Here is a 17,603-nt window from a genome sequence, read left to right as displayed (position 1 = left end):
TACACCTTCAGCACCTTTCCCTCTCTCTTCCTCCTCTGGGATACCAATGATGCATATATTATTTCTTTTTAGTGCATCACTTATTTCTCTTATTTTCCCCTCATACTCCTGGATTTTTTTATCTCTCTTTTTCTCAGCTTCCTCTTTTTCCATAATTTTATCTTCTAGTTCACCTATTCTCTCCTCTGCCTCTTCAATCCGAGCCGTGGTCGTTTCCATTTTATTTTGCATGTCATTTAAAGCGTTTTTCAGCTCCTTCTGACTGTTCCTTAGTCCCTTGATCTCTGTAGCAAGAGATTCTCTGCTGTCCTGTATACTGTTTTCAAGCCCAGTGATTAATTTTATGACTATTATTCTAAATTCACTTTCTGTTATATTATTTAAATCCTTTTTTATCAGTTCATTAGCTGTTGTTATTTCCTGGAGATTCTTCTGAGGGGAATTCTTCTGTTTGGTCATTTTGGATAGTCCCTGCAGTGGTGAGGACCTGCAGGGCACATCCTCTGTGCTGTGGTGTATAACTGGAGTTGGTGGGAGGGGCCACAGTCAGACCTGATGTCTGCCCCCAGCCCACCGCTGGGGCCACAGTCAGACTGGTGATGCCTTCTCTTCCCCTCTCCTAGGGGCGGGATTCACTGTGGGGTGGCGTGGCCCATCTGAGCTACTTGCACACTGCCAGGCTTTTGGTGCTGGGGATCTGGCGTATTAGCTGGGGTGGGTAGGCAAGGTGCACGGGGGCAGGAGGGGCAGGCTTAGCTCGCTTCTCCTAGGTGGTCCACTTCAGGAGGGGCCCTGTGGCAGCGGGAGAGAGTCAGACCCGCTGCTGGAGGGGTGGCTCCGCAGAAGCACAGAGTTGGGTGTTTTCATGGAGCAAGCAAGTTCCCTGGCAGGAACTGGTTCCCTTTGGGATTTTGGCTGGGGGATGGGCAAGGGAGATGGCGCTGGCAAGCGCCTTTGTTCCCTGCCAAACTGAGCTCTGTCGTCTGGGGGCTCAGCAACTCTCCCTCCCTTTGTCCTCCAGCCTTCCCGCTTTCAAGCAGAGCTGTTCACTTATGACCTCCCAGATTCTAAGTCCCGCTTGCTGTCGGAACACACTCCGTCCCGCCCCTCCGCTTTTGCCAGCCAGACTCGGGGGCTCTGCTTGGCCAGCGGGCTGCCCCTCCAACCCGGCTCCCTCCTGCCAGTCCGTGGAGCGCGCACCGCCTCGCCGCCCTTCCTACCCTCTTCCGTGGGCCTCTCGTAGGCGCTTGGCTCCGGAGACTCCGTTCTGCTAATCCTCTGGCGGTTTTCTGGGTTCTTTAGGCAGGTGTAGTTGGAATCTAAGTGATCAGCAGGACGCGCGGTGAGCCCAGTGTCCTCCTATGCTGCCATCTTCTCTACCTCTTCTTTCTACCATAGAGATTTTGCGACACTTTTTGAGTTTACTGTTTTTAATTCCCCAGAAATTTTAATCTTTTATTTAATGTGTAATTTGGCCATAATCCTTACAAAATAGAATTTTAAGTGCTCCATGATGCACACAAATATATTTAAGTAAACTGTCTTCCCAACCAGTATACCCAGGTGTAGTTTATGGAGGGATATGTTTTAGGTACATGTGCACTTACAATTTTTTTTTTTTTACATTTATTTGTTTTTGAGAGACAGAGCACAGCGAGGGATGGGCAGAGAGAGAAGGAGACACAGAGTCCAAAGCAGGCTCCAGGCTCTGAGCTGTTAGCACAGAGCCCAATGCGGGGCTTGAACTCACAAACTGTGAGATTATGACCTGAGTCAAAGTCAGATGCTCAACCCACCGAGCCATCCCACATGTGCACTTATAAAGATGCATACACATGGATCCCTCAGAGAAATTGTGCACAGTAACTTTTAGGATGGACTACTTCATTGCTATTGAAATTGTCAGTGACCTAGAATTTCAGATTAAATTGAAGGGTCATTAAAATATAGCTGCAGTTGTCTTTAAAACAACTTGATTAATGCTATAATTAATTTAGCTTTTAAGAAAACATGTAAATCATGAGCCCTGGGCATTATTTTGGCGAGATTTAGAATTTTTTTATAGGAAGATGTGGAAAATGCCTACTTTAAGGCAGTTTAAAATACTTTATGAAGTGTTAAGTGTATCAAAATATAAGTATTAATCCTTACATTTATTACCCATGCATTTTGACAGTTTTGTATTAGAATCAAACTGATTAGAAGTGATTTCCATAAATGTCTTGTCTTCTGACTGAATTCTGTACTACTACTGTAAAAAAAAAATGCTAACCTAATTTTTGAAAATGGTAAAGCAGGAAAGCTTTCTATTCTCAATAACTCAGTCTCCGACTTCCCTGATAAAGGAGTTATTATAACCATGTTATATCTTTGTAGCTGTAACTTTTTTCATTAGCAACATAATAGTGAAAGGTAGAATACAGTTCTTTTACAAGATGATTTTTTTATATGTGAGCCTTAACATCTTTTTTTCACAGTCTTTCCTTAAAGTCCTTTTTTTTTTTTTTTTAACCAACTTCATTTTTGGTCCCCTCATTTGGACAGGCTGGCTTAAATGATTGAAAGCCAAATGAGGATGCAGTATCTGAGTATAGTAAATGTGCACAGCACTTTGCCCACCCTACACTTTTGGTGGGCATGACTTCAACCGTTAATAGGCATTTTTAACTTTTAACTCAACTGCACTGATGCATTTAGCTCATGTTTAAACACAGGTCCTGAGCCTGCTGCCCTGCTAAGATGGTGAGAATGTTGCCTTTTTTTAACATAAATTCTTAGTGATTTCTATGTTTTTTTTTCATGGAACTCCAGGTGATGTCTTTACTATAAACATAGTTGTTTGGAATGTGAATCTCTTCTTGGATATCTGATTCAGTGATGATTCATTTTAAATTGTTTCCATTAGGTCTTACATCGTTTCATGTTACTTGTAAACTTTTGGTTTCTCATGTTTTCTTTTGACACCTAAGTTAAATAAAACTGATTAGAGTATAGTGATATAAGCAATGCTTGGGAAATACTATGGATACTTATTGTGTGTATATGTATGTATGTACATGTGCAGTAGCTTCCTTTGATTTTACTCTGTATTCTATGCTTAAAAGTCAATATACTTCTGGAGAGTAAATTACCATTTTCAGTTGAGGAGAAATAAAGCTAATTTATTAAGGATTAGGATCTTTATAAAAATCCTTACCCATGTTCTGCTCTTTTAATATTTGGCAATCACAGACAAAGATATTAGGATTCAAGATAACTCAGCAAAGTTTTAGACTTCTTGAAACTTTAGAGATTTGATGTCTCTAATAATCATTAGGTGTGTTGAACATGTTATTTAGAGTTCCTTGTCCAGTATTTTCCTTCTAATTGAGATCCATCACTGCTGCTTGGGTGGTTGACAAAGATTCTACATTGACCATAACATTTGTTTTGTTTTTACTTGTAGACAGAGACTATTCATTTTGGCAGATACTTGTTTACTTTCCATGTTCTGCAAGAATAACAGCGAAAAAAAAAAATGCCCTTTATCATCCTGGTCTTGTATCAAAACAATGATGGGCCCAGCCTTCATTTTATGAATTTGATGGTCCAGGCATTTAACCATGAATGACCTGTTCCTAGGGTTTGTGGGAGCCTCTGATTAAAGGGAAGAATGTTGTAACACTGAGCTTCTTCCTCTCTTACCTCTCAGGACATCACATTTATATCACACAAAGGTGATGAGAGAGAGATTAGCACAATGGATAAGGAGGGTAAACAAAGGGAACAGACTACCTGAGTTCAAATCAGACCTCTGCCCTATGCCGGCTCTGTCATCTTAGGTTACCTTACCTTTATGATCTTCTGTTTTCTTTTCTGCATGGTAGGACTAAAGATACTATCTATTTCACAAAGGTATTTTTAGTATGAAATGAGTTGTACATAAAACACTGCCTGGCACATAATTAACACCTATGTGGTGGTGGTGGTGGTGATTAGCTAACACCTGCATGATGATGATTTAATAACTTGGAAGAAGCTCAGAGTACCTTTCTGAAAGAAAAAAAGGATTTGTAATATGCTTCCTTCAATACAGCTAATATTTTAATACCTCTCATATTAAATATTTGACACAATATTTGTGTCACCTGGTCTGAAAGGGAATTACTTTCCAATTTTTGAAGTGCCAACTCTATATCCTAGATATATATCTATATACTCTCTCTATATCTATATAGATATAGATCCTTTAAAAAGAGTCCCCCAAGTTGATAATAGTTCAAATTTATTTTTTTAAGTTTGTGTATTTTTGAGAGAAATGAATGAATGTGGGGGAGAGGCAAAGAGAGAAGGGGGGTAGAGAGAGAGAAAGAAAGAATGAATGAATCACCAGGCAGGCACACTGTCAGCACAGAGCCTGATGTGGGGCTTGAACCCATGAACCATGAGATCATGACTTGAGCCAAAATCTGATGCTTAACTGACTGAGCCACCCAGGTGCTCCTATAATAGTTTTTTTCAACTGCAATTTTGTTTTTTTTTTTTGTCCAACTCTTTAGAATTTCTGAAAACTAATTAGATTGTCTTTCAAAAAACCCAGAATCTTGTTAATTGGGTGAATTGAGACATAAAGTAAAGCAAGTTTCTGGTATATAACCACAGGAGAAATGAGTCATCTGTAACATGAGTGATCTACACCTTAGCTGGAGCATAAAGATAAGGGGCCCTTTTCCTGGCTGTGTGCCTTCCTCTTGACACAGGGGCAGCCTGATTTCTGCTGCTTTCTTGGGGCATCATCACAAATGGAACCAAGGGAGGGGAGTCCCAGCACAAAGAAGTTTGCTTCATTTCACAATTTGGAAGCTATTTCTCAGCTCAGTTGGGAAGGAGGTTGTCATTTACTTTGAAGTGCTCTTAGAAGTGCTCTTAGAACTTTGGAAGAATCCTCTTCCAAAGTTCTTTCTCCTGCCCAAGTCCTTTTCCTCGGAGTTTTATACTCTCGACTTGTGTATACTCTTAACTTTGTGCTGAATCACCTCTTGAAGCTTAAAAACAATTCTGGATTTTCTGTCCTGAAGGTTTCAGTCAGGAGTCAGTGGATGGCTAGGGAACCTATATTTAAAAAAACCTCCCTGGAGGATTCTATGTCTGGCCCATGAACTGGCTTTTGGAACCACAGGTCTAAACTTCCAATTCTCAGCTGGAAGAGAAACATCCTGTGTTTTCTTCCCTTGGGCTTTACCATGGGCACACTGTTGATACTGAGCTGGAAATGCTAAATGTGTTGCTTGACCTCAGGAAACTGAGGCTTTGAATGCCTTAACCCCAGGGAAGAATTAAAATGAGAAGTATACATTGTAGGGCCAGGCCCATGGGGAAACTAATGTAGCCCAAGGGAACCCTGATCTACTGGGGGACTGGTTGGGAAGATTGATGCTTTTTTTCATCCTAGTATTTACTTGTTAATTTGTTTGTCCAGCAGCCATTTAAATGATTATGAGATCAAAGACATTTTGCTGGGCACAAGGGATGCAAATAGTATAGTGGAAAGAGTACAAGTTTTAGAATCAGCCAGATGTTGGTTTGAATCCTTGCCGAGCTATGTGATTTTGAGCTATTAACTTCTCTAAACTTATTTCCTCATTGGCAAAATGGAAATAATGCCTACCTTGCAGGCTGTCATAAGGATTATAAATAATACACATGAGGCATCTCACATAAGTTAGCATTTATGTGGCAGGTATAGTGTCTGGAACTGTACACACATTTTCTTTGCGCCTCATAGGTGGTACTATTGATATCAATTTAGAAATGAGTAAACTAAGCCTTTGAAACAGTAACTGCTCCAAGATCACTAGCTTCTGAGAGGAAGAGCTTTGCTTTGAATCCAGGGCTGTCTGACCCCCAATCTGATGTCCTAACCATGTATCCTAGATGCCTGCTCAGTCTAGTGTCATGCGACTCCCCCCACTCCAGACTAGACCTAGGTGTGACCCATCCATGGGCTGGCCAGGCATCGATGACTCTGTGGCAAGGCGTATTGATTTCCTCTCTGGGGACTATGCAATCAAGACTAGAGACTGAGGTTGTTACAAAGCTTAAAGGTCATGGGGTTTACTCAGGGCTAGGGTTGCCTTCATAGACCATGTGTAAACTGATGCTGAGGGCAGAAGCCAGGTGGAGTCCAGGAAAAGCAAGAGAGTTCATTTTATGATAGATGATAAAGACCAGGTGGGTTAGGTTCTTTACCACATTCAGTGTGTATATCTAGCCCATATATCTTTGCTCTAATTCCTCTTATTAGTTAAGTTTGAATGACTATCTGCAACATGATTTTTAGAAAGACCAGGAGTCTAACCAGGACTCTAGTGGCATTAAAATGTAGCTATGCGTAGTTATTCACATAGTAGCCATGGTATACAGGCAAACAAAATTGCAACAGAAAGTGATAACTTTTTAACAAGAGAGGTCTAAAGTGCTGAAGGGCACAGAGGAGGGAATGTACTTATGATCGTTCATGGAACATGTGTCTCCTTATGTTCTCCTGTGCTGGCTGTTTTCATGTAAGGCTCACTCCTTAGGTGGAGCAGTAGGCTTGGACTGATAGCCCATTCTTGGACTTACAAGTAAAATGAATCAGTAATTGCTACATATTAGGTAAGTATGTCTTCAAGTTCCAAAGAAATTGTTTGGAATCCAAATTAAATAAATGCTTGCCATATGATGATAGTCCTAAATATAATAACTTGGACTCCTTTTTTTTTCTTTAATGGTTATTGATTGAAGACCAAGAAGAGGGTATTGAATCCTCTTATTCTAATGGAATTATCTTAAAAGGTATCTTCTGGTATAGCATGAAGTCAGCTATGGAGGAACTTGAAACTCTTCTCTGGTTATCCCATTGGTCCTAATCAAATAAAATCAGTTATATCATTTTCTCTGCAAAACTGGATGTTTTTCTGACTTAAGGGTACCAAATGAGCCTTAGATTTTTCTGCAAATTTTTAGTAAATTTAGGGTGTATAGCTGTACAACATTCTAGCAGAATGGTTTGAATACTGATTTTTTTTCACAATATGCAGTTAACTAAGAAGATGTGTAAAGCACTTACAGTGCATGGTCCATATTAGGAATGACCACCATCTCATTTGCCCCACCCAGGAAACATATAGATTGCACCTTGCTAAAAGAATAAGCATTGAATCAATGCAGTATACATTTACAGAAAGTCTTAGGTTACAGATGCTATTTACGCAATTCATAAGGGTTTTCAGTTATGAAGAGGGTCAGAGAAATATTGTCTTCTAAGACTTTTCTCTTGGAAAAAAAATCTAAACTATATCCTTAGCCAGTAATCTTTAAAGCTGTTAAAGAATATGAAACCTGCTTCCCAGTCTAGCACAGCTGCTAAGAAGCTATAGGAGCTTGGTTAGGATGCTCTAGTTTTTCTGTGCCTCATTTGCTTCATATCTTAACACTTGGCAGAGTTGGACTAGAGCAGGGGGTGGAACATATCTGCTATACTCTGTCTCTCTACCTTCCCAATTTGGCCAAATGATCATCATCCTGGGAGGCCAACTTGATGACAGCCCTTTGTCCTCAATCAGCACCTGACAATCAGCTCTTATACTTTTCTTAAATCTGTGTGCACCCCCTGGACCAGAAGATAATGAAGATAATTTTTAGTTTTACAACTCTATTCTTATAAATAAGAGATCCAAGAAAAGGACATGTTCTTTGCAGATATTTTATATTAACTGCCCCATAAGAAAATGGCAACCTGGATGTGTGAATAATGCTTTTTCCCTAAATCACCATTTGAGAAGCAGATTCATTTGACTTTTCTTCTTTCATTAGTTCCCTTGACCCTCAAACATCTTTTTAAAGGATTACAGTTACACTTTTCCTTGTGCTGCACTTGGACCTTGCTATGTATCCTTTAGTCCACTATAGAGCTTTAAAGAAAAAAAAAAAAAGCCTCCAACTGGGGTTAAAAGAAAGTGTTTAAGAAGTTAGAGCTCCAAAGCTCCTGGCCTGTACACTTTTTACACCAGAGATACTAGTAAAAGTGAATTGTTGCCCCCTTGTGGTATTTTTTCACACACGTGAAATTGTAGAGTTTAATTTTAATCTCTGCCACCTTGAAACTGTCTTTGCGATGAACTTAGTTATTATGAAAAAAAAATTAGGTATTTTTGAAACCACCTCTCCTTGTTTACTTATTCTCATCTGTCTTAAACTTTATAGGATCTTGTCTTTGATATTTTTTGAAATACCAGATATCTAAGAGCTTAAGTCAAATGGATGACCAAAATTATATGGAAGAAACCCAAATATCATTCAAATTACTTTTCTGTAGTCCTTAGCACTTCAAATGAGTTTGTAGGGTCTTGGGAATATCTTATTGCCCCTTTTATAAGTCATGTTATATACCTGAAGATATTCTTCAGAGCTATAGAATAGGGAAAATTTGAAATACCATGTCCGGGAATGCTTAGTTGTGATATAGTTAGTTCATAAAGGTTCAGGTGATCTTTAGGATTAGATTTTCTTCCATTTTCATTATATGGAATATGAAACAAGATTTTAAAACCAAATGGGGCTTCCTTTCAACAAAATAGACTTCATGCCCCATAAAATGCTTCATAGGAAGAGTGTAGAGGTCTTATGGACAAAGAAATCCATTTCATACTATTCCTTTTTACAATAAAAACGTGGCAAACTCTTAAAAATAGAACAGCAAAACAGTCATAATTGGCTTATTGATTTTTTAAATAAATTATCATAAATATATATAGGAATTCTAAATGATTTTCATGTTTGATTAGAGAAGTCCATTCTGTCAACCATTTTCTCTTTTGGATGATTGTCCCTCTCCACTAATAACCTTGAAAGTGAACAACTACTTGCAAGCTATCTGAAGATGATGGGTAGGTTTTTGAAGCACCTGCTCTTTCATAAAGATGAAATGACTAAGTGACTACTTCGCAGATTTCCACATTATGTCTTGAAACTGAAGATGCCCAGTGAAATCTCCTTAGTATGTAACTTGTTATTTTTCAACACTGCAAAACTTGTTGGTTTGTTTCTGGATTATTTTGCTCTCAAAGAAAATTTGATCACAGTCAGGAAATAGTCATTGAAGGATTTGCCAGTCCTTTCCAAAGACATTTGTCTGCAATATTTTTAGTGTAAGAGAGGTTATTTCTTAAAAAGCAGATAAATGTCACTAAAAACACGAATTAAAGAATTTTGTACTATGAATAAGGAGACAGAGTGGATTCATTTGCTTTACTTATTCAAGGTCTCGCCTGGGAGTTTCAGCTAATGTAAAAATAACCATTAATATGTTATTCAGAAGTATTACAGACAGTGGAAGATTTTGATCTCAGGCTATGTAGGACATGCCGTGGTAGATCCCAGTAACGCTCATCATATTTGCCTACTTGAACGCCTTTCTAGATTAAAGCAGCTTTGTGAACTAATGTCCATCCTTAATGCCAGAAGTGTTTAGGTAGTCCAGTAATTGTTAAGCTTTTATATCTTATATCCAATTACGATTGACCATTCCACTAAAAAGTCTGCTTACCACCAGAGGAGGAATGTTTTGTATTATATCCTTTTCCTTATAATCTATTTATGATAAATTTTAGGGACATGCAGCTTCCCTTGAGAGCAAATTTAATTGCTGTCGCCTTAAGATACAAAATACTTCATAGTTGAAAACACATTTCAGTAATCATAAAGAGAGGTCATGAAAAATTGGGTAGTAGGAAATTTCCATAACTTAGGATATATTTTTTCAGAATTTTATAGTAAATATCTTTATGCATAAATTTCTGTCCAAGTTTAGGTTATTTTCCTAGGACAGATTCCTAAATTTGGATAAAAAGTTATGAATATTTTAATGCTTTTGTATGCATTGCCAGATGGCTTTTAGAAAGACTGTATCAATTTTATATTCTCATAAGGCATCCTGATGCCTGTCTCTCTACATTCTCACATGAATCTTGGCAGTAGCAACTCATTTGGCATTTTTAATTGTGAAATTTGGTTACTATATTAGCTGTTTTTATTTCCCTTATGGATTATATTTAAGTCTTTTGTATATTTTTATATGAGCTTTTAAAATATTTAGGAGCCAAACTGGCATTTTCCCAGAGAATCATCAATCACCCTTAAATAAATAAATCTCTGTTGCTACTCACTCTTGGGCAAACTCAAGTTGCCCATGTGAGAAAAAGAAATTGCTCAATTGTTATTCGTTGTCTACAACTCAGTCCTTGTGAAGATGTGGAAGCAACTTTCTCTGTTCTAACTTGCATGTGTCTTCTGAAGTACAACAAAATCCCCCAGTGTGGTGCTTACCTGACCTTTTTGTCCCTCTTGAGCTGCTTTGAAGAATGACAAGATCTCTGAGATGATCCCCAAGTCCCCCTGGTGAATTTCATAAATACAATGAAGCCCAGGTTTCAAGTTAGCATCACAAAATTGTCATTAAAATTTAATAGGAATTAGTCCTGGTTTCAGATGATCACTTTTGTCACAATTATGGATCTAAGAGTAGAAATACATTTGTCATAATTGTTACTTACTTTCGTGTGTGTGTGTGTGTAGAGATAAAAGGGGAGATTTTTGTTATTTTTTTCATAGTCAAAGCTACTGAATTTTTTCTTCACTTTTCTTTCATTGCATTACAATTAGAAAGTCTTCCTCAAAACACTTAATCACCTTTATGGAAACCCTAGGCAACCTTTGTAGCCTTCCTGGGGATGTACAAGAACCATTGTTCCAATTAGGAAAAACTATTGCCTAAACCTGGTGAAGGAAAAACCTTTTGAAGACCTTGCTCAACTTTGGGGTTTATGAAGGAATGAAATTCATGTCTGCCAGGCAGTGGAGTCAGTATTTTCACAGCTTCATGCAATTTGTGAGTCTGCCTGGTATCTTGGTTGAAAAGAATCTACCCTATTTCTGATTCTAATAGCAGTAATCTACAGCTGGACGTTAGGAGTATTTCCATAAGGGGCTGTTCACCTTTCTCTGTAGAAGAGTCGATAGGTTATCCTGTTGGACCATTTCCACATGTGTGCAAGTCAATGTAATTATGTTGGTTAGAGCGTGGTTTTGATGGTATTGTTCTAACTTCATTTTGATGATGATCTTGTGATATTTTAGACAACTCTCTGATGAAAGAGGATCATGGCATCTTCATTCTGTAAATGTAAAAACTGGGAGTCACAAGTGTGATGCTATCTCAGTTACAGACCATACTTACCTACCAGCTCTTCTTCGTTCTGCCTTTCTGTATTAAACCCCATTGCTTTCCTTAACAAGTAAAATATCTAGCCAGTCTTCTGCATCTGTAAGACAGGGCTGAAGAGATTCAATGGATACTGATTTATCAAGGCCACTGTATTTTTATTTATTTATTTTTATTTTTTTATTCTCTAGTTAGCATACAATGTAATCTTGGCTTCAGGAGTAGAACTCAGTGATTCATTTCTTATATATGACAACTGGTGCTCATCCTGAAAAGTGCCCTCCTTAATTTCCATCACCGATTTAACCCACCTCCATAAACCCTCAGGTCTATGTATTTAAAAGTCTCTTATGGTTTGCCTCTCTGTTTTTATCTTATTTTTCCTTCTCTTCCCCTATGTTCATCTGTTAAGTTTCTCAAGTTCTACATATGAGTGAAATCATATGATATCTGTCTTTCTCTAATTTATTTCACTTAGCATAATACCCTCCAGTTCCATCCATGTTGTTGCAAATGGCAAGATTTCATTATTTTTCATTGCCAAGTAGTATTCCATTCTGTGTGTGTCTGTGTGTGTGTATACACACACACACACACACACCACCCAGCCTCTTCTTAATCCATCAGTTGATGGGCATTTGGGCTCTTTCTATACTTTGGCTATTGTTGATAGAGCTGCTATAAACATGAGGATTCATGTGCCTCTTCAGATCAGCACTTTTCTATCCTTTGGATAAATTCCTAGTAGTGCATTTGATGGGTCATAAGGTAGTTGTATTTTTAATTTTTTTGAGGAACCTTCACACTGATTTCTGGAGTGGCTGCACCAGTTTTGCATTCCCACCAACAGTGCAAGAGGGTTCCCCTTTCTCCACAGCCTCACCTGAGTTGCTAATTTTAGCCATTCTGACAGGTGTGAAGTGGTCTCTCATGTGGTTTTGATTTGTATTTACCTGATAAGCGATTTTGAGTATCTTCATGTGTCTGTTTAAGGCCACTGTATTCTTAAAGCACTCAGGACAAAGATATGCAGAATTTGTCATTAGAGCTGGACATACCTGGAGGTTGACAATCTCCTCATAAAACTCTAACCTTTTTGTGCTGATCTTGGGCAGTGTATTTTCCAGGTGGTTGTTCATGAACTAAAAAGAAAGTTAAATGCATGAGTTGAATTTGGGTGACTGGCATCATACTTGCCTTTAGATGCTTCCTGTACAGGGTGAACGTGCTTAAGCATGTAAACTAATTTGAAAGTGTACAAGGCATTCTCCAACTCTAAAAAGGAGGAAATATAAATTAGCATGCTTGTATGTCCAATATAACTTATTTTCAAATATATAGATAAAAACAGGGATATATATTTTCAGTTACCTTTAGTCTTACCAGTTAGAGTTCAGAAGAAAATATGTACAAGACCTTTTTTATACCTTAGGTTAGGTTATATTTTAATATTTTTTTTTTATTCGAGTTCGACTTTAAGTCAAAACAGCCTACTTTGGACCACAAAATATTTTCAGTTAATTTAGGCCTATCCGTGGTCAAATCTTGGCTAACCATCTTAATTCTTTGGTATTTGCGATATATCCTACATGAGAAATGGAGCTGACCAAAAAGAAAACCAAGCAATGAACCAAAAGCACAGAGGTGTCATTCAAAAGAGACTTTTGAGGAAAATTTTTAGGGTTGTAACTAGGTCTCCCAAAACATCTTTATTTGGAACCAGTACTGTATAACTTATCGCCAATGGAATAATTGTGCAAGAAGCATTGCTGAAATTTTGGCCACGCTATGAACTATTTTATGCAAATAGTGAGTTAACTTTCCTATCACACAATGTTTATATCAGCCAGCAAACCCAAAGACCATTCAATATTGACAATTACATCAGAATGATTTATTAGGTAAGTGGCATGAAATTGACCCTCTCTTAAAATAAGAATTTCCAGTCATTCAGTATAGATCTTCTGTTAGTGAAAGCAGTACACATTTTTCATATGAAAAATTAAAATGGTGAATGTGAAAAGATTTAACAAATACTCAATATATTTTTATCTTAACACATTTAAAAATCTAGTAAAATTATTTTTCCATGTACTCAATTTCAATTTGCCTCTAAAAGAAACTCTAGGCTTTAAATAAATCAAATATGAGCTCATTTTTACAATGTAGTCAGCAATGATTTTAACTAAGGTTTTTGTTTAGAAAAAATAATTGATGCTTCTTTTTAAATATATAATTTTATGTTAAGTATTTAATCTCTCTGACCTCATTAGGTGTGTCTCATCATTAGATATAATGTTACTAAAGTAGTTGTAACTTTACAGCTTCTTTGATTAATGATGGTTTGGACTAAGGTTTCAGTGGGTAGGATTAACTATGTTTAAAGATGGCAAGCTGCCATTATAACATTAATGCCAGAATTTAATAAGAACCAGAAAATAACTTCAAGGACCTTAATAATTTAATGTGAGGGCATGATCATATTCTGATTATTTTACTGTAGTGTCCTATTAAAAATAAGTTATTCTTTATGTTGTGATAAAGTTTTACTCCACACACACCGAATATCAACTATGTGCCAATCATGTGACTGTTTTCCATGCTCAAATAAGATAATATATGAGAAACATCTCCCTTATTTAGAAATCTCCTAGCCTTCTGTAATCTAGTGTTACTGATTTCCTAAGGCATGGATCTATCTCCCTAACTTCTGGCCTGTTTCTTTTACATTTCTTATATTAGCTGCCACCTCCATTGTCTAGACTTAACAGCTGACCAGATATGACCCTGTAATGAAGGGTGGGAAGCATGCATTAGAAGTGAATGTCCTATTTGTGGTATGGATTACTACACAGGAAGAGAAAAGTTTTGCAGGACTATACTGTTAAAACACTAGTCTGTTGAGGGAAAAATCTTTCTGTACTGAGGGTGTATTGTGATGACTTCATTTCTGCAAAATACAGGTGCCCTTGATGCTCTTTACTGTTCTAAAACCTCCATGATTCCTGTGTTTAGAACCAAAGAGGGAAATGGACCTAACACAAATAAATGCCTGCTATATTTGCTCTCACATTCTTAAGTATACATGCTTGCTTGCAAAGAAAAGTTGAGACCTTGTAAAAACTATAAACCATGACTACAAGATGTAAGAAGTAAAATACAGCAGAGGCAAAGGGAGACTAGATGCAAAAACTCCTGATGCAGACAAACCTCACCCCTTTAGCTCACAGTCTGGGCTTCCTGGTTGTGAAGGCAAAGAGGAGAAATAGGATTATGTGGTGGGTGATCTTCTGGTTGTAAGACACATGTCATCAGTTTTTCAGACACAAGCATTTTTCTTGTTCACTGTAATAAGAATAACTTATTCCAGGGGATTTGTAGAAGAAGCCATAGCCACATAAGGAGTGATGTCCCCATGAATTTTTATAGAAAAGAAGAAAGTATTTCACCTATGTCATTTCATACACCAGCCTTTGGAGAACAGGGAGGGAATAATGTTAAAAGCAAGACATTTTTTTCTCCCAGGGGGGCAGGGAAAAGGGAGTTTGAAACTTCTGGTATATTTACTGTAGATAGATGCTTATTTTCTTTCGCCCCACTGACCTGTGGAGCAGTAGAAAGATGTAAAGATGTCTAGTAAAGGGTAGCATTGTTAGCAGTCGGAGGGGATAAATGGAATTTTTGTGGCAGGATGATATTTGCAAGACTGATCAGGCCGCTGGGAGGTTTTTAAATATGCCAGTTCCCTATAACAGGAAGATCAGTCTCTGTTTTAGACAGCATATCCAATTTAGTAAATTATTATTATTCCGTCAAAATTAATGTGAACAATTTTCTCTTTGAGGCTGCTTTTTCCATAGGTGATGTTTTCCAGATGGGCTTTGTGTAAAACTCTTAATGTTTTGTGTTTTCTTTCCTAGAGAAAGAGACTTTTCTGACATGTCTTCATTTCTTTCTCTTTCCCTCATTGTAGGAAAGAGAGCCCCAAAGGCAAAGGAGAAGAACAAGAAAAAGAAGAGGAAGCTGATAGAAAGAGCCCAGGAGCAACACAGTGTCTTCCTAGCTACAGACAGAGCTCATCAGTAAAATAGGAGACATGTAGGTTAGATTTTGGGGGATTTTTGTTTTTGCAAAAGTGCACAAAGCTACTCTCCCCGCCTGGACACTGGTGTGTGGCGTTTATGCTGCCTTGACCAGTATTTGTTCCCGGTAATGTTGTGAAAGGAGGAGCCACGAGCGTGGTCTCTGTTATTTATGCTTCAATTTGCATCTGGAGACTGTGAAGGCAGGAGCTCACGGCCTGAATCAGTGGAAGAGGGAGTGGGTGTCCAGCATGTGCCTTGGCTCCACATGCACGGAGGGAACGTGGCACCATGGAGAGGCAACGGCCGTGAGGCCCCAGACCACCACTGGAGAACAGACTTGTGCATATTTATGGGAAAGAAGACACTCCGCAGGCAAAGTGCTATTTCACCTGTGACCTTGATTTCTCACGTTGTGTATTTGCAAGGATAAATGTATGTGGATATCTGCTTTTAGCTGGGGGTATGCTCCAGGGATTCCTGCTCAGTATCACATCAGCTCCAACATGTACATAATCTGTGGGGCCATCAATAAACCTCTTACTGTATATTTATGCCTTCTTTCCTGTAACAAGTCATACCTGATTAATATTATGTCACTTTGTTTCTAGATGTTCCTAACCATCGTCCAGTAAATGACTTCTAGTTGTGCGAATTGACGGATGTTTCGTTACCCCTTGAAATGTAACTTTTCTTGGAGGGCTTATTTCTCATTGTAAGAATAGGATAAGCTAGTTTGTACATAGGCTCAAATGACCAGTGTCAAAGAATCTGAATATCAGTAGAACTTCCCCACTCCAGCTCTCCTCCTACAGATAAAGCAGCATGTGTCAGGCAGAAACTAAAACTCCCTTTATGTCTAAGAGGTGATGACTTTATGAAACACAATTGAAAACGCGAGGAATTACATGCAGTCCCTTCTAGTACTCATCATGCAGGTTCAGAGGCTAGAGAGATTTTCAAACTTTTGTTTCAAGCTTCAATATATATACATATTTATCTAAAGCCATCCCTGACTTACCAGGACAAGGTACCTACCAATATTCTTGGGTCACTGTAGAAATTACCATCATGAGACCATGCATAGAATTTGAGAAGAAAACAGTATGAATTCCTGTAACTGCTGCTCAGATCTTAACAGGTCTCCTTTGAGCCAGATCCGTATCCTCTCCAAGACAGAAGAACACGATGGAGACTTCCCTGGGGACTTTTGGAGCAGTTGTTTCAAAAACATCATCATACACTTGAGGAAATCAGCTCTCAGAGAGCTTTTAATTGGCTTCTTCTATAAAAGCATCATTATCTTCCTGGCTAATTCAGATGAAAATTAAAACAAAAAAATGGTTACAGATGTTTAAGGAAAAAAAAAGCAAGGTAAAGCATTTTTTCTCACCTTGCATTGGCAAAACTACCTCTTCAGCATTTTTGTTTTGAGTCAAAAGCATCTTACCAGTATCAATGTCCTATACATCATTATGAGAATATTGTTGCTATGAGATAATAAGCCATATATGAATGTTGTACACAACTTTAGGGTTTGCATTTAATCCTAAAGTGCTCACCTCGTTTCACGTCTATTTACACTATATTCCTATTTACTAAGTGGGGAAGGGGCTCCTTTATATAGTGCTTCATCGTTAATAAGTCAATATCTGTTCTGTTTCTGAGATGTTCTTTTCATGCATTAAAAATCTTCAAAATTATTGTTTGTGGAAGTTTTCTTTAGAGGTACATTTAGAGCAAAGAGAAATACTTTAGCAACTCTACCCCTAAATGATGATCCTTAAAAAAACACAAATGTTACTAAAAGGAAGTAAATAGTTTAGCTATACATTACACTAGAGTGGAATGGAGTGGTTAGGCAGTGTGGTTCTAAAATCTCTACTCCTGAGTTCTAATCTAGACTCTGAGAGTAGCCTGGGGCAAATTATCGCTCCAGGTCTCTGTTCCTCACCTGTGAAATAGAGGTAACAGTAGTATCTACATGTAGGCCTATGTTTTGAGGATTAAATTAGGTAAAATGTGTAAAGTATGGTCAGCACAGGGTATACTAAGTGCTATCCAAGTTACCTGTTATTAATTGCCTCTGTTCTTGGCTAATTATTTCAAAAACACTCATTTCTCTCTATATTTTTGAAAATTTCAGTTCCTTTCTATCGCTTGATGCCTAGGCATCATGTGCCCCAATTTTTATTCTTTTTTTATTATTTTTTATTAAAAATTTTTTTTAAACATTATTGAGAGACAGAGACAGACCGTGAGCAGGGGAGGGGCAGAAA

The 17,603-nt window shown here is 37.9% G+C and overlaps 1 protein-coding gene across 1 annotated transcript in view; it reads left to right on the top strand.

Moving 5' to 3' along the window:
• The window catches only part of RSPO2 (R-spondin 2), a 164,784-nt gene extending 147,757 nt beyond the window's left edge, over window positions 1–17,027 (top strand). Inside the window, exon 5 of the mRNA XM_058698840.1 lies at window positions 15,216–17,027. Coding sequence (XP_058554823.1) covers window positions 15,216–15,328 — 113 coding nt within the window. The 3' untranslated portion in view covers window positions 15,329–17,027. The remainder of the gene's footprint in view (window positions 1–15,215) is intronic.
• The last annotated feature ends 576 nt before the right edge of the window (window positions 17,028–17,603 follow it).

The sequence above is a fragment of the Neofelis nebulosa genome, chromosome 14, assembly GCF_028018385.1.
Source record: "Neofelis nebulosa isolate mNeoNeb1 chromosome 14, mNeoNeb1.pri, whole genome shotgun sequence".
Taxonomy (NCBI): Eukaryota; Metazoa; Chordata; class Mammalia; order Carnivora; family Felidae; genus Neofelis; species Neofelis nebulosa.
Note: the sequence above shows the minus strand (reverse complement) of the source record. Positions and strands in the feature narration are given on the sequence as shown.